This window comes from Bufo bufo, chromosome 7 (assembly GCF_905171765.1).
Source record: "Bufo bufo chromosome 7, aBufBuf1.1, whole genome shotgun sequence".
In the NCBI taxonomy this organism is placed as follows: domain Eukaryota; kingdom Metazoa; phylum Chordata; class Amphibia; order Anura; family Bufonidae; genus Bufo; species Bufo bufo.
Genome location: NC_053395.1, coordinates 104,548,461 through 104,566,843, shown reverse-complemented (window position 1 = coordinate 104,566,843; position 18,383 = coordinate 104,548,461). Strand labels below are relative to the sequence as shown.

The following is an 18,383-nucleotide window of genomic DNA, read 5'->3' as shown; positions in this document are numbered from 1 at the left end:
GTATTCAGGAGAAGTTGAGGAATGTGTTTTGGGGTGTCTTTTTACATATACCCATGCTGGGTGAGATAAATATCTTGGTCAAATGCCAACTTTGTATAAAAAAATGGGAAAAGTTGTCTTTTGCCAAGATATTTCTCTCACCCAGCAGGGGTATATGTAAAATGACACCCCAAAACACATTCCCCACCTTCTCCTGAGTACGGGGATACCAGATGTGTGACACTTTTTTGCAGCCTAGGTGGGCAAAGGGGCCCATATTCCAAAGAGCACCTTTCGGATTTCACAGGTCATTTTTTACAGAATTTGATTTCAAACTCCTTACCACACATTTGGGCCCCTAGAATGCCAGGGCAGTATAACTACCCCACAAGTGACCCCATTTTGGAAAGAAGAGACCCCAAGGTATTCGCTGATGGGCATAGTGAGTTCATGGAAGTTTTTATTTTTTGTCACAAGTTAGTGGAATATGAGACTTTGTATGAAAAAAAAAAAAAAAAAAAAACAGCATTTTCCACTAACTTGTGACAAAAAATAAAAAAATTCTAGGAACTTGCCATGCCCCTCACGGAATACCTTGGGGTGTCTTCTTTCCAAAATGGGGTCACTTGTGGGGTAGTTATACTGCCCTGGCATTTTCCAGGGGCCCTAATGTGTGGTAAGTAGGTAAATGACCTGTGAAATCCTAAAGGTGCTCTTTGGAATATGGGCCCCTTTGCCCACCTAGGCTGCAAAAAAGTGTCACACATGTGGTATCGCCGTATTCAGGAGAAGTTGGGGAATGTGTTTTGGGGTGTCATTTTACATATACCCTTGCTGGGTGAGAGAAATATCTTGGCAAAAGACAACTTTTACCATTTTTTTATACAAAGTTGGCATTTGACCAAGATATTTCTCTCACCCAGCATGGGTATATGTAAAATTACACCCCAAAACACATTCCCCAACTTCTCCTGAGTACGGCGATACCAGATGTGTGACACTTTATTGCAGCCTAGATGCGCAAAGGTGCCCAAATTCCTTTTAGGAGGGCATTTTTAGACATTTGGATACCAGACTTCTTCTCACGCTTTGGGGCCCCTAGAATGCCAGGGCAGTATAAATACCCCACATGTGACCCCATTTTGGAAAGAAGACACCCCAAGGTATTCAATGAGGGGCATGGCGAGTTCATAGAATTTTTTTTTTTTTGGCACAAGTTAGCGGAAATTGATATTTTTAATTTTTTTCTCACAAAGTCTCCCGTTCCGCTAACTTGGGACAAAAATTTCAATCTTTCATGGACTCAATATGCCCCTCACGGAATACCTGGGGGTGTCTTCTTTCCGAAATGGGGTCACATGTGGGGTATTTATACTGCCCTGGCATTCTAGGGGCCCTAAAGCGTGAGAAGAAGTCTGGAATATAAATGTCTAAAAAAATTTACGCATTTGGTTTCCGTGAGGGGTATGGTGAGTTCATGTGAGATTTTATTTTTTGACACAAGTTAGTGGAATATGAGACTTTGTAAGAAAAAAAAAATAATAATTCCGCTAACTTGGGCCAAAAAAATGTCTGAATGGAGCCTTACAGAGGGGTGATCAATGACAGGGGGGGTGATCAATGACAGGGGGGGTGATCAATGACAGGGGGGTGATCAGGGAGTCTATATGGGGTGATAACCACAGTCATTGATCACGCCCGTGTAAGGCTTCATTCAGACGTCCGTATGCGTTTTGCGGATCCGATCCATCTATCAGTGCATCCGTAAAAATCATGCGGACATCTGAATGGAGCTTTACAGGGGGGTAATCAATGACAGGGGGGTGATCAGGGAGTCTATATGGGGTGATCACCACAGTCATTGATCATGCCCCTGTAAGGCTTCATTCAGACGTCCGGATGCGTTTTGCGGATCCGATCCATCTATCAGTGGATCCGTAAAAATCATGCGGACGTCTGAATGGAGCTTTACAGGGGGGTAATCAATGACAGGGGGGTAATCAATGACAGGGGGGTGATCAGGGAGTCTATATGGGGTGATCACCACAGTCATTGATCACGCCCCTGTAAGGCTTCATTCAGACGTCCGGATGCGTTTTGCGGATCCGATCCATCTATCAGTGGATCCGTAAAAATCATGCGGACATCTGAATGGAGCTTTACAGGGGGGTGATCAATGACAGGGGTGTAATCAATGACAGGGGGGTGATCAGGGAGTCTATATGGGGTGATAACCACAGTCATTGATCATGCCCCTGTAAGGCTTCATTCAGACGTCCGGATGCGTTTTGCGGATCCGATCCATCTATCAGTGCATCCGTAAAAATCATGCGGACATCTGAATGGAGCTTTACAGGGGGGTAATCAATGACAGGGGGGTGATCACCACAGTCATTGATCATGCCCCTGTAAGGCTTCATTCAGACGTCCGGATGCGTTTTGCGGATCCGATCCATCTATCAGTGCATCCGTAAAAATCATGCGGACATCTGAATGGAGCTTTACAGGGGGGTAATCAATGACAGGGGGGTGATCACCACAGTCATTGATCATGCCCCTGTAAGGCTTCATTCAGACGTCCGGATGCGTTTTGCGGATCCGATCCATCTATCAGTGCATCCGTAAAAATCATGCGGACATCTGAATCGAGCTTTACAGGGGGGTAATCAATGACAGGGGGGTGATCACCACAGTCATTGATCATGCCCCTGTAAGGCTTCATTCAGACGTCCGTATGCGTTTTGCGGATCCGATCCATCTATCAGTGCATCCGTAAAAATCATGCGGACATCTGAATGGAGCTTTACAGGGGGGTGATCAATGACAGGGGGGTGATCAGGGAGTCTATATGGGGTGATCACCACAATCATTGATCATGCCCCTGTAAGGCTTCATTCAGACGTCCGGATGCGTTTTGCGGATCCGATCCATCTATCAGTGCATCCGTAAAAATCATGCGGACATCTGAATGGAGCTTTACAGGGGGGTGATCAGGGAGTCTATATGGGGTGATCACCACAGTCATTGATCATGCCCCTGTAAGGCTTCATTCAGACGTCCGGATGCGTTTTGCGGATCCGATCCATCTATCAGTGGATCCGTAAAAATCATGCGGACGTCTGAATGGAGCTTTACAGGGGGGTGATCAATGACAGGGGGGTGATCAATGACAGGGGGGTGATCAATGACAGGGGGGTGATCAATGACAGGGGGGTGATCAATGACAGGGGGGTGATCAGGGAGTCTATATGGGGTGATAACCACAGTCATTGATCACGCCCCTGTAAGGCTTCATTCAGACGTCCGGATGCGTTTTGCGGATCCGATCCATCTATCAGTGGATCCGTAAAAATCATGCGGACGTCTGAATGGAGCTTTACAGGGGGGTGATCAATGACAGGGGGGTGATCAATGACAGGGGGGTGATCAGGGAGTCTATATGGGGTGATCAGGGGTGATCAGGGGCTAATAAGGGGTTAATAAGTGACGGGGGGGGGTGTAGTGTAGTGTAGTGGTGCTTGGTGCTACTTTACTGAGCTACCTGTGTCCTCTGGTGGTCGATCCAAACAAAGGGGACCACCAGAGGACCAGGTAGCAGGTATATTAGACGCTGTTATCAAAACAGCGTCTAATATACCTGTTAGGGGTTAAAAAAAACACATCTCCAGCCTGCCAGCGAACGATCGCCGCTGGCAGGCTGGAGATCAACTCTCTTACCTTCCGTTCCTGTGAGCGCGCGCGCCTGTGTGCGCGCGTTCACAGGAAATCTCGGCTCACGCGAGATGACGCCTATTGGCGTTAGCGTAGCCTGGGGGAGCCGCCGCAATGACGCCTTTCGGCGTTACAGTTGCGGGAAGTGGTTAACTTTAGTTAAAGTAGTGCTATCCCGTGTACTACTACTTACTATTAATGAAGCAGGCGGAGCAGGCACGTGACGTGAGTGACGTTACAGCTGCCGGCCGCTCTGCCTGCTACGGGAGCTTGATAGAAAGTAGTAGTACATGGCATAGCGCTACCGGAACTAAAGTTAAGAAGAGGTTAATGATTACAGTTTACATATGAATACTGCTGTGAGCGACGGGGCACGGTGGAAGAGTACAGTGACTGCAGTTGCCGGCCTCCAGCCACTCCTCCCTCCGGCTGATACATCGCCGTGCTGTGCAGCATGGCAGCCGGCGATGTATCAGTGTTAGCGATGTAAAAATGGCAGCCTTCGCCCCATAAGACGCACTGCCATTTCCCTCCCACTTTTGTGTCTTATGGGGCGAAAAATACGGTAGTGAAAAACCAGCAGAAAAAATAATGGGAAGGAATAAGAAATAATAAGGGCAATACTGTTAAAACCCCCAAACAGATAAGTGAGTTTTTTAGGACCTATTACCAGGAGTTGTATAGCTCTAAAATTTCCTATGAGAAGGATACTTTATGTCAATATTTGAACCAAGTCCCCTTTAAAAAATTGACGACGAACCAGAGAGATGATCTGGAAAGAGAGATTCAATGGAAGAATTATAAAGGGCACTGAGATCTGTAAAAGGGCTTCTGTCACCCCACTAAAGTCATATTTTTTTTTTGGGCTAGTTAAATTACTTATCCTGCGATATATGAAAATATAATGGTGTTACTTACTTTGATTCAGCAGTTTCTTCTAAAAACGAAGTTTTATAATATGTAAATTAGGTCTCTACCAGCAAGTAGGGCGGCTACTTGCTGGTAGCAGCTGCAGAAAACCGCCCCCTCGTCGTGTTGATTGACAGGGCCAGCCGGGATCTCCTCCTCCGGCCAGCCCTGTCGGCATTTAAAAAATCGCGCACTTTTTGTTCATTCTGCGCAGGCGCTCTGAGATGAGGAGGCTCGCCTCCTCAGAACTCCCTCAGTGCGCCTGCGCCGATGACATCACCGAAATAGAAGACGTCATCGGCGCAGGCGCACTGAGGGAGTTCTGAGGAGGCGAGCCTCCTCATCTCAGAGCGCCTGCGCAGAATGAACACAGGCGCGCGATTTTTAAAATGCCGACAGGGCTGGCCGGAGGAGGAGATCCCGGTTGGCCCTGTCAATCAACACGACGAGGGGGCGGTTTTCTGCAGCTGCTACCAGCAAGTAGACACCCTACTTGCTGGTAGAGACCTAATTTACATATTATAAAAGTTCGTTTTCAGAAGAAACTGCTGAATCAAAGTAAGTAACACCATTATATTTTCATATATCGCAGGATAAGTAATTTAACTAGCCCAAAAAAAAAAAATATGACTTTAATGGGGTGACAGAAGCCCTTTAAGGGTAGGAAAGCGCCAGGAGGAGATGGAATACCTTTTGAAATCAATAAGGAATTTAATCAGATATTGTTACCAGAATTAAGGGGGACTCTGTGTGAGGCCCATTATTGAATCGATTCCTAAATAGGGGCAAAAATGTATTAATGCCAGAATCATATTGGCCTATATCTCTATTAAATACTGATATAAAATTGTTAGCAAAAGTGTTAGAGACGGAGAGACTTTCAAGAATAATAAAAACAATAATTCATAAAGATGAAACAGGTTTTATCCCCGGAAGATTGATTAATTCTAATATTAGGAGGATGTTTTTTTAATATAGAGGCCAATAGGAAAAATGCCCATAAATTATGTATATTGTCTTAGGACACGACTAAAGAGTTTGATTGTATTGAATAACTCTCATATTTTCATTAAAAAAAAATAATAATAATTAGCATATGTTACTGCTGCAGCAGCATTCATAAAGCAATCTTTAGTTTCTTCACTTACCACTCTTTTTCTTGAATTTTCCACTTAGTTACGGCTGTTTTGAATCTTACATTATGAGGATCTTCTCAAGATGGCTCCTCTGCCAGTACTCTGAGGCCAAAACTGCATTCCCTCAGGTCACATAGAAACATGCTGTAGCCAGCAGCTTCCTGCCAGCCAATCAGATTGGATTACTGAGAGACACGCCTCCTCACTCTGAAGCCTAATGCAGGCATTTAGTGTGGAGGACCGCCCCTCTGTCTTCCTAGCTGGAGAGAGTTGAGCCATAGCAACGGTCTCTTAAGGGAGCAGTGGAAAGGGACAGGAAACATTAATGAAAGCTGTTATTATAAGGTACACGTAATTACAGATCCTTTGACAATCATTGACAGACTAACTCAGGTATACATGCCAAGCTCTAATAAACTAGAAATAATTAAAAAAATGACAGTTATCCTTTAAGTGCTTTGGCATAGGGGATCGGTTTATAAATTGGATTAAATTAATATACTCCCACTCTAGTGCGAGGGTACCTGTGGATGGGGTTATTTCCCGGCCTTTTGCCCTTTCGAGGGACACTAGGCAGGGATGTCCCCTATCCCCACTGCTCTTTGCAATGGCAACAGAACCATTGGTCACTATAATTTGTGAGAGTATTGAGTTGTAGGGTCTCCAATATGGAAATATTAATGAGAAAATAACATTATATGCTGAAGATGTTTTGCTCTTTTTGAGTAATATTAAGGAAGATTTAAACAAAATTATTAGTATATTAGATAGGTTTGGATTTTTTTGGGGTTTGAGGATAAATTGGGATTATTCACATTTAATGCAGTTGGGGGATGGAGACCTGAATAGGAGTTTGAAGGTAAAAATAATTGAAAAAGGAGGAAGCTTAAAATATTTGGGGATAAACATCTCAAGAAATTTACCGCATTTTTCGCCCTATAAGACGCACTTCCCCCCCAAAAGTGGGGGGGAAATGGCAGTGCATCTTATGGGGCGAATGCTGCAGTTTACACTGATACACCGCCAACCGCATGCTGCACAGTGCGGCCGGAGGGTGTATCACCGGGGAGGAGGAGGGGCTGGCATCTGGTTTAGGAATGGCAGCGGGGCCCGATGCAGTGACTGTATTCTATTGCACCAGGCCCCGCTCACTGTAGTAATCTAATTGAAGTGTAGCCATTGTTTAACAATAGAATTAATCTTCATTCCAGAAGCCTGTACTACAGTACTTACTAACTTCCGTAGCAGGCAAGAGGCTGGGCTGGAGGGCGGGCGGCTGTAGCGTAACTCCCTACGTCACACGCCTGCTCCTCCCACTTTATGAATGAAGCAGGTGGCGCGGGCGCAGTGAGTTATCCTCCAGCCCGACCTCCTGCTACGGAAGTTAGTAAGTACAGTAGTACAGGCTGCTGGAATGAAGATTAATTCTATTGTTAAACAATGCCCGGGCCCCGCTGCCATTACAAAACTAGATGCCGGCCCCCACCCCCTGTATTGGGGGCCATTCACAGATGCCCCCACAACAGTGCCTTTCACAGATCCCCCCTAACAGTGCCATCCACAGATCCCCCCCATAGCAGTGTCATGCCATCCACAGATGTCCCCATAACAGTGTCAGCCACAGACCCCCATAACAGTGCGTCATTCACAGATCCCCCATAATAGTGTCATCAACAGACCATCATTAGTTCAAAACCCACCAAAAGCACACCTTTTTTTAAAAATATTTATTTTCTTATTTTCCTTCTCAAAAACCTAGGTGCGTCTTATGGGTCGGTGCGTCTTAAAGGGCGAAAAATACGGTAGTTCCACTCTTAAAGGAATTAAGGGGAAAAAAAATCATATTTGGAAAAGGTCACTGTCAATGATGGGACAAATTTATTTGATAAAGGTGGTTTTTCTCCCTAAGACTTTATATGTTATGCAAAATGCCCCAATTTGGATTCCAAATAAATTATTTAAATAAATTAGATAGATTAATGGGGGATTTTATTTGGAATGGAGGAATATGTAGAATAAAAAAAGAAAAGCTTCAACTCTCTCTCTCCCAAATTGGTATTTATATTTTTTGGTAGCACAAGTCGAACACATAAAACTTGGTGAAGGAAGTTCTTTTTTTTTGAAAGAGGAGATAATGAATAAGGGTTTAAAGAATCACCAGGTTAGTTTGTTAGAGGTTTTAGAATAAGGTATTTTGAGTAAAAAACGAATCAAATATTGAATTTAATGGATTACACCTGGAGAGAAATAATAATAAAAAAAAAAAAAATATGGGTATAAAAGGATCTTTAAAATACACTCCAATATGGAATATTATTAATTTGTGTGAGATTAAAAAAAATAAGCAATATGTAAATTGAGAGATTAGGGGTGTTAGCTTGCTTTGACAAATTTTGGAGGGGGATAAATTGAAGGATTTCGAGAGTTTGATTAATGAATTTGGGATTCCAAGAAAATATTACTTTAAATATTTGCAAATAAGAGATGCAATTAGATCATCAGTAGATGTAGAGAAATATAAAAAGGCCCCCCTCTAGTGATATGGATCAATTTCTTAAGGAGGGAAAAACTAAAGGTAATATTCCAAGGAGATATAGGTTGTTAATGAAATTAATACAAAATAAGATAGAAATACCAGTAGAAGAGAAATGGAGGAAGGACATTGATGGCCTCTCAGAGGAGAAAAGGGAAGATATTTTAAGAAACCAACCCCTGGTTTCAATAAGGGTCTCACACGAGGTCTCTCAGTTTTTTCTTATCCATAGGTTACATCGAACACCTTTAATATAATAAAATAAAATAAATGGGTGTAAGAGTAACAGATGAATGTCCAAGATGTGGTGAAGAACGTGCAGGTCTTATACACCTAATTTGGAGATGCCCCACGTTATTTAGATATTGGTTTGAAAAAGCAAATATTATTGATAATATTGATAGAGTTATGGGAGTACAGATATATGATGATTCGGTGGTTTGTATATTGGGAGGAACAATTCATTTAAAGTCTCGAAGGGTGGTAAAACCAGCACTTTGTAAGTTTTTGTTTCAGGCAAGATTGCTTATCTTAAAAAAATGGATAAAAAAAGATCAACCTCTAGTGTCTGAATGAAAATCTGTCAATAATATGATAAAAATGGAAAGAATAAGTTAGTATAATAAGAGAAAGAAAAATTGTCTTGAGCAGATATGGAATCAATGGCACGCTGGTATATAGTTTTTTTTTTCCCTCCCTCTCTCTCCCTATGGGTTGTGGGTGGGAATGGGGATAGCTTTGTAATAATATGCATTTGTATTAAAGTGTTGTATTGTTCTTTTATCTGGATTTTTATAATGTATATGAAAATGAATAAATACATTTATAAAATACTAGGCCATTTACTGCAATTTCTGACCAGATATATTTTTTTAGTGTATGCATCTTTGAAAGCCATTACTTTTTTCCCATTCGAATGTACACTGCTCAAAAAAATAAAGGGAACACAAAAATAACACATCCTAGATCTGAATTAATTAAATATTCTTCTGAAATACTTTGTTCTTTACATAGTTGAATGTGCTGACAACCAAAATCACACAAAAATAAAAAAAAGGAAATCAAATTTTTCAACCCATGGAGGTCTGGATTTGGAGTCACACTCAAAATTAAAGTGGAAAAACACACTACAGGCTGATCCAACTTTGATGTAATGTCCTTAAAACAAGTCAAAATGAGGCTCAGTAGTGTGTGTGGCCTCCACGTGCCTGTATGACCTCCCTACAATGCCTGTGCATGCTCCTGATGAGGTGGCGGACGGTCTCCTAAGGGATCTCCTCCCAGACCTGGACTAAAGCATCTGCCAACTCCTGGACAGTCTGTGGTGCAACGTGACGTTGGTGAATAGAGCGAGACATGATGTCCCAGATGTGCTCAATTGGATTCAGGTCTGGGGAACGGGCAGGCCAGTCCATAGCATCAATGCCTTCGTCTTGCAGGAACTGCTGACACACTCCAACCACATGAGGTCTAGCATTGTCTTGCATTAGAAGGAACCCAGGGCCAACCGCACCAGCATATGGTCTCACAAGGGGTCTGAGGATCTCATCTCGGTATCTAATGGCAGTCAGGCTACCTCTGGCGAGCACATGGAGGGCTCCAAAGAGATGCCACCCCACACCATTACTGACCCAATGCCAAACCAGTCATGCTGGAGGATGTTGCAGGCAGCAGAACGTTCTCCAATGACTCTGTCACTTCTGTCACATGTGCTCAGTGTGAACCTGCTTTCATCTGTGAAGAGCACAGGGCGCCAGTGGCGAATTTGCCAATCTTGGTGTTCTCTGGCAAATGCCAAACGTCCTGCACGGTGTTGGGCTGTAAGCCCAACCCCCACCTGTGGACGTCGGGCCCTCATATCACCCTCATGGAGTCTGTTTCTGATTGTTTGAGCAGACACATGCACATTTGTGGCCTGCTGGAGGTCATTTTGCAGCGCTCTGGCAGTGCTCCTCCTGTTCCTCCTTGCACAAAGGCGGAGGTAGCGGTCCTGCTGCTGGGTTGTTGCCCTCCTATGGCCTCCTCCATGTCTCCTGATGTACTGGCCTGTCTCCTGGTAGCGCCTCCATGCTCTGGACACTACGCTGACAGACACAGCAAACCTTCTTGCCACAGCTCGCATTGATGTGCCATCCTGGATAAGCTGCACTACCTGAGCCACTTGTGTGGGTTGTAGACTCCGTCTCATGCTACCACTAGAGTGAAAGCACCGCCAGCATTCAAAAGTGACCAAAACATCAGCCAGGAAGCATAGGAACTGAGAAGTGGTCTGTGATCACCACCTGCAGAACCACTCCTTTATTGGGGGTGTCTTGCTAATTGCCTATAATTTCCACCTGTTGTCTATCCCATTTGCACAACAGCATGTGAAATTGATTGTCACTCAGTGTTGCTTCCTAAGTGGACAGTTTGATTTCACAGAAGTGTGATTGACTTGGAGTTGCATTGTGTTGTTTAAGTGTTCCCTTTATTTTTTTGAGCAGTGTATAATTTTTGAGCCTTTTTCAGGGCTTTATTTGTATGGATATTTTTATTTTAGTATTCTTTGGGTTTTTCATTTTTTATGCCTGTGAAAATTCAAAAAAAAAAGACAAAATTTGTATGTTTTTCACTTTTTTTACTTATTTTTACTAGCAAAAAGTGCAACAAAATTACTTTTCTTTAAATTATGTCCCCTTTAACAATATTTTTGATATAGGGGCTGTTTGTCTGGAATCAAGTTATCCCATGAATTTAATTAAAAAAAATATATATATACATATATCTGGAGTAATAAACACTGGTATTTTAACTATACACAGTCGAGTCACAATATTATGACCACTTACTACTTTCGACGTTTTTCAACGAGTAGCTTGTAAAGAAAGCCATGGGTCAGGAGCTGGCTTGGTGGGTATATAAGTTGTGTGAGGCTGTCTGCACACATATCCCTCATTGCATTCATGGGTAAAAGAGACTTTTGGGCAAAGAGTGACAGTATTTCTGAAACTGCACAGTTTGTGAACTGTTCGCATGCTGCTGTGGTGAAAGTGTATCATGAGTGAACAAATGGCACATTGTGAATAAGTGATGGAAAAACTGGGGAGCACCATGTGCCAATAATGTGAGAGGTAAACGTCGGCTTACAACTTACCGCCAAAATAAACCAAGGAGCTACCAGACGTGTCTAAAGCAACAGTTTAGTGAACCCTACGGTGTATAGGGTTCTGAAGCAGACGAATGGTCACTGTACCTCTGCTAACAAAGTCGTGTCAGCAGAAAGAGCTTCAATTTTCACTGCACTATCGGAATTAAACCTCCACAGATGAGTCATGTTTTCTGCTAAATCAGAAAGATAGATGTTGGCATGTTAGGTGAGAAATATCAGAGAACAAACACCCTGCAACCATTGCTGGAAGGTCACAAACTGGTGATGGCAGCGGGGGAATGTTTTGTGGCATTCCCTAAGCTCCCTGATCCATGTGGAAGGCACTCTCAAATGATTTGGGTATGAATCCATCCTTGTAGAGCATGTACAGTACACCCATACAGGCTGATTCTTTTTACTAGGGCAGATGGGATCTACCTGCAAGACAATGCGACACGTCACACGGCTAGAAATGTCCAATACTCGCTGGAAGAGCATGATCAAGATTTCCAAGTACTACCCTGGCCCCTAATTCCTTAGACTTGAAAAAGGCAGAGGACACTACCAAATTAAATGTATATGTACATTAAAAAATTACAATATTTTATTAAATGTATGTTGAAATAAAAGTAATTTTGACATCCCCTTTTATTGCATAGTAATACTTTGGTATAATCCCTTTAAAATGATTTGGTTAATAAGTCCATATATAGCTATAACTATAGAAAAACAAAAACATTGTAGCTTTTAAAATGCAGCAACATTAAATGATTTTATTTTTATGAAACATGTTTACTTTGTACAAAAGGACTTATACCTCAAAAATACATACCAGTAGTTGGTTTTGCCATAATTTTAATAAATAAAGAGAGGGTAATGTCATACAGTCAGGTTTCTGCACGCAAGGACAGATTATCACTTCTCCACCTTTCAGAATTCACTCCTGGTTGTAGCTTCCAAAACTGCATGCAGAAACCTGACCGAGTGGCTGTACCCTAAAGGTAACATGTTATTTAGGCCTCATGCACACGACCGTAGTTATGGTCTGCATCCGAGCCGCAGTTTTTGCATCTCAGATGCGGACCCATTCACTTCAATGGGGCCACAAAAGATGCGGACAGCACTCCGTGTGCTGTCCGCATCCGTTTCTCCGTTCCGAGGCCCCCGCAAAAAAAATATAGCATGTCCTATTCTTGTCCGTTTTGCGGACAAGAATAGGCATGTCTACAATGGGCCGTCCGTTCCGCAAATTGCGGAAAGCACACAAGCGGCTTCCGTTTTTTGCGGATCCGCGGTTTGCAGACCGACAAAAAACGGCACGGTCGTGTGCATGTAGCCTTACCCTGTAAGGTGAATGATGCAAAAAAATAAAAAATTATTGAAATGAAATTTCAATAGCATTTGTCCATTTCCAAAAGAGTTTATCAATAAGGCTACTTTCTCACTCGAGTTTTGTGCGGATTTGTCATGGATGGATTCGTTCAGATACTACAACCGCCTGCATCCGTTCAGAATGGATCCGTTTGTATTATCTTTAATATAGCCAAGACGGATCCGTCTTGATCATCATTGAAAGTCAATTGAGGACGGATCCGTTTTATATTGTGCCAGATTGTGTCAGTGAAAACGGCTCAGTTTCATCAGACGGATACCAAAACGATGCAAGCAGAGTTTTGGTGTCCGTCTCCAAAGCGTAATATCACATGGCCTAACCCCTCAGATGAATACCGTAAAAAATAAAAACTGCTAAATAAACCATTTTTTGTCACCCTACATCACAAAAAGTGTAATAGCAAGCGATCAAAAAGTCACATGCACCCCAAAATAGTGCCAATCAAACAGTTATCTCATCCCGCAAAAATCATACCCTACCCAAGATATTCGCCCAAAAACTGAAAAAACTATGGCTCTTAGACTATGGAAACACTAAAACATGATTTTTTTTTTTGTTTCAAAAATGAAATCATTGTGTAAAACTTACATAAATAAAATGGCCCCCCTGTATAATTATATATAATGGCCCCTCTGTATAATATATAATAGTCCTCCTGTATAATTATAATATATAATGGCCCCTCTTTATAATATATAATGGCGCCTCTGTATATTATATATTGGCCCCTCTGTATAATATATAATGACCCCTCTGTATAATATATATTGGCCCCTCTTTATAATATGTAATGGACCCTCTTTATAATATATATTGGCCCCTCTGTATAATATATAATGGCCCCCATTCTTTCCCCCACCTCCATAGTGCCCCCAGTACTTACATAAAATGTTTTTTTTTTTAAATACTCACCTCTCTTCATTGCCTCTTGTAGTCTTTGCTCGGGCGTCCTGGCGCAGGCGGTCAGGAACACATCACCGCGCCCTCCTGCGCCGCGTCATCACGTGAGACCTGGCGCAGGAGGTCATGGTGATGTAATCGCAATCTCCTGCGCTATTCTACTGCATCATATGCTTCAGGCCTGGCCTAAGGCATATGGTATATCAGAAGTCACTTTATAGACAAATCATACAGAGATTAAAAAAAAAATAATAATAACAAACACTGCATATCCATTTAAGACAAATAAGGCTACTTTCACACTGGTGTTTTGAATTCAATTTGTGAGATCCGATTCAATGTGCTGCCCGGATACAGAATTGCGGACCCGCACTTCCGTTCCCGAAAAAAATAAAACATGTCCTATTCTTGTCTGCAATAGCGGACAAGAATAGGCATATTCTATTAGTGCCGGCAATGTGCGGACCACAAAATGCGGAACGCACATTGCCGCTGTCCGTATTTTGCGGATCCGCAAAACACGTTGCGGACGTGTGAATGGACCCTAAAGGCGTTTTCTGGAAATCCTTAGGATAGGTCATCAATATGTGATCAGTGGGGTCCAACTTCTGGCACACCTCCGATTAGCTGTTTGTATGGGCCCCAGCACTTGAACAAGCGCTGCAGGCTTTTTATGGTATACTAAGCACTATGCTATATAATGAAATGGATGTTTTGCCACAGCTCAAGAAAGAGTCTTCTATGCTCATTTGAGCACCATGGCCCCTTTCAACAGCTGATCATCACGGGTGCCAGGAGTCAGACCACCACCAATCAGATATTGATGACCTATCCAGAGTATAGATAATCAATTCCTAGAAAACCCCTTTAAGAAGACGAACATTTTAAAGGAAAAAGTCATATCCCTCTTGATTTGTGGAATCAAGCTCATTTTAGGCAATTATCACACAGTAAATGCGTGGACAGTTTCAAGTGTAAGGTAACATCATTCCAGGATATAAGACCAGTGGCTGAGATGAGACTTCAAGCAGTAATACACAGGATATAAAAAGTCTACACACCCCTACTAAAATGTCAGGTTTCTGTGATATAAACAAAATGAGACAAAGATAAATCATTTCAGAACTTTTTCCACCTTTAATGTGACTATAAACCGTACCACTCAATTGAAAAACAAACTGAAATATTTTAGGTGGAGGGAAGAAAACAAAAAATAAAACTAAAATAATGTGGTTGCCTAAGTGTGCACACCCTCTTATAACTGGGGATGTAGCTGTGTTCAGAATTAAGCAATCACATTAAAAATCATGCTAAATAGGAGTCAGCATACACCTGTCATCATTTAAAGTGCCTCTGAGTAACCCCAAATAAAGTTTAACTGCTCTAGTTGGTCTTTCCTGAAATTTTCTTAGTCGCATCCCACAGCAAAAGCCATGGTCCACAGAGAGCTTCCAAAGCATCAGAGGGATCTCATTGTTAAAAGGTATCAGTCAGGAGAAGGGTACAATAGAATTTCCAAGGCATTAGATATACCATGAACACAGTGAAGACAGTCATCATCAAGTGGAGAAAATATGGCACAACAGTGACATTACCAAGAACTGGACGTCCCTCCAAAGACAAGAAGAAAACTGGCCTTGGAGGCTACCAAGAGGCCTACAGCAACATTAAAGGAGCTGCAGGAATATCTGGCAAGTACTGGCTGTGTGGTACATGTGACAACACTCCCGTATTCTTCATATGTCTGGGCTATGGGGTAGAGTGGCAAGCCGAAAGCCTTTTCTTACGAAGAAAAACATCCAAGCCAGGCTACATTTTGCAAAAACACATCTAAAGTCTCCCAAAAGCATGTGGGAAAAGGTGTTATGGTCTGATAAAACCAAGGTTGACTTTTTTGGCCATAATTCCAAAAGATATGTTTGGCGCAAAAACAACACTGCTTGTGTCAGTGGACATCAAGTTTAGCATTAAGAAATCAGTACACATTACCTTAATTTCACAGTGAACTGAACACCAGTTTTCAATACCAGGGGCCTCTGTGGATGTGTTGGCATACAGGGCTGCCTTTCAACCACGAATGAGCTGTAGAGAAATAAAATAATATACAGTGTAATGAGCAAATGAAATGTCTACAGACTGCAGTTTAATCTATAAACATGAATTCACATGTACTTATTTCAGTTATGATTAATGGGGGACATGAACAGTTTTTGTCATTCTAGAGGAACCTCTACACACATTTTTATCTTAAAATAACTTTGTGCAGGGGCTAGTAAAGCATTTTATTTTTCTTAACTCAGTCACTAACTTACCTGTCCAAGCTCCAGCACTGCTGTCTGGGGCTTGGGCACTGCAGCGGTGTGACATGCTACCAGGCTATGCCCCTCTGGTGATGTACCAACTAAGCCACGCCCCTTGATGAGGTGTCACTTAGGCCACACCCATCACAATAGCCAACTTAATCCACAAACTGGTGATGTGCCACTTAAACCACGCCCCTGGTGATGCTTCACATAAGCCACCCGCCCACCCCCCCCCTTTACATGCTGACCAGGGGAGATTAGTAGGGTCCTATTATGTTTTGATCAAGGGACTCCGTGATCTATTTAAACCATCAGCTGGTAATACTCCTTTGCCAGATATAGCTTTTCCCCTGCCGTGCTGCTGTGCGTTTTTCGATTGTTGCTATTTGAAATTGATTTCAGCTTGACCTGGACCTCTCTCTGCTCTGTGATTTTGTACAGATTCCCGTCTGGTTTTGACCCTTGGCTTGGCTATTTGTGACCACCCTCTTCTCTGTGATTTGGTACTGTATTGACCTTCCAGCTTTGACCTATTTCTGTACGACCCTACTCTGTGTGTTTGTCTGTTTCTGGGTTGTAGTTGTGTAAACAGGTCCCTGCAGTTTTTAACACGGTGGCTGGTTTGACTAAATTTAACCCCATAAGGACCCGCGCCATACAAGTACAGCGCTGAGTCCCTTATCCTTCATATAAGATAGGGCCGGGGGCTATCCATAGTATTCAGTATATTGGGCAGACTAGATGGGCCAAATGGTTCTTATCTGCCGACACATTCTATGTTTCTATGTTTCTATGTTTCTATGTGACTTAAGGACCAGCGCCGTACATGTACGGCAGGCTGATCGGGCGGGTGCAGGAGCTAAAAACACTGCCGGTATCGGTGAAAACACAGATGCCAGCCGTGTTCAGCGCTGACTGCGGCAAGTGCAAGATCCTGCCGGGTGCGGGGCGGCCATTGTGTCCCCGCGCTGCTGTGACAGGGACCCGATGGCAGGGAAGGCAGCCCGATGCCTTCCTTAGGCATTGTGGCAGCCTTATGTGACAGCCTGTGAGATCCAGCCCCCTGGATCTCGCAGGCAGGGAGCTGTAAGTGTATTACAGTGTGTAAAACACTTACAGTGAATGCATTACAATACAAGTATTGTAATGCATTGTAAAGAGGATCAGAGCCCCAAGCGCAGAGTGGGACAAAAAAGTAAAGTGAAAAAAGAAGTTAAAAAAATAAAGTAAAGTTTCAAGTAAAAAACAAAAAGGGTCTTTTTTCCCAAAATAAAGACAATTTTTTTTTCTAAATTAGGAAAAGAAGAAAAGTAGTGTCCGTATCGGCCGGCTCTATAAAAAAATCGCATGACCTAACCCCTCAGGTGAACACTGTCAAAAATAAATAAAAACTGTGCTACCTTACATAACTAAAAGTGCAACACCAAGCGATCAAAAAGGTAGAGGTTATACTAACCCTTTCTCCAATGCTGTTGCCTGAGGCAAAGGAATGGTCCTCCAGCTGCTCTTTGTTTAGAAACAGCAGCAGAGCCAAACAATGTCCTCAGCATCCTAAGGCCTCATGCACACGACCGTTATTTTACTCCATGTCTGTGGCGCCATTTTTCGTGATTTTTTGCGGACCCATTGATTTTCAATGGGTCCGTTGAAAACTCGGATAATGCACCGTTTGCCATCCGCGTCCGTGATCCGTGGTTCCAGTCCGTCAAAAAATATAACCTGTCCTATTATTTTTGCGGAAAACGGTTTGCGGCCCCATTCAAGTCAATGGGACCGCTAAAAAACACGGAGGCACACAAGATTGTCATTTGCGTCCGTGTCTGTTTTTTTCCTATCATTTGCATGGCAAACCTGTCTTAGACTTTTTTTTTACATTCCTTTATGTCTGGTGGTCCTCCAAAAATAAAGGAAAACACGAAAAAAAAAAAGGAAACGGATCAAGGAACAACGGAACCCCATTTTGCGGACCGCTAAAAAATACTGTCGTGTGCATGAGGCCTAACACTGAGGACAGTGATAGGCTACAGCGTCGACATAGCTTACACCTGCACTTCACTGATACTGTGACACACACATTCACAAAAAAAGTTGCCTCCAAAAAAAAAAAAAAAAAGATTCTCAATGGGGTTGCAAGCAGCGTTCAGGGGCTGCAAGCAGCGTTCAGGTGTCCGCTCACTGAGCGGAGCGGAGGCTGAGCGCTGGCAGGCGGATGCATTCTCAGTGGATCCGCCTCCACTGAGAATGCATTAGGGCCAGACGGATGCGTTCGGGGCCGCTCGTGAGCCCCTTCAAACGGAGCTCACGAGCGGACACCCGAACGCTCGTGTGAAAGTAGCCTTAAGTGTAATAATGAATGATCAAAAAATCATATGTACCCAAAAAGGTAACAATA

At 42.9% G+C, this 18,383-nt stretch overlaps 1 protein-coding gene across 1 annotated transcript in view; it reads right to left on the bottom strand.

Annotated features, from left to right (window-relative positions):
* The window catches only part of STAT1 (signal transducer and activator of transcription 1), a 1,318,258-nt gene that overhangs the window by 593,382 nt on the left and 706,493 nt on the right, over nucleotides 1-18,383 (bottom strand). The window contains exon 10 of the mRNA XM_040441848.1: nucleotides 15,678-15,770. Within this exon, the coding sequence (XP_040297782.1) occupies nucleotides 15,678-15,770 (93 nt within the window). The remainder of the gene's footprint in view (nucleotides 1-15,677; nucleotides 15,771-18,383) is intronic.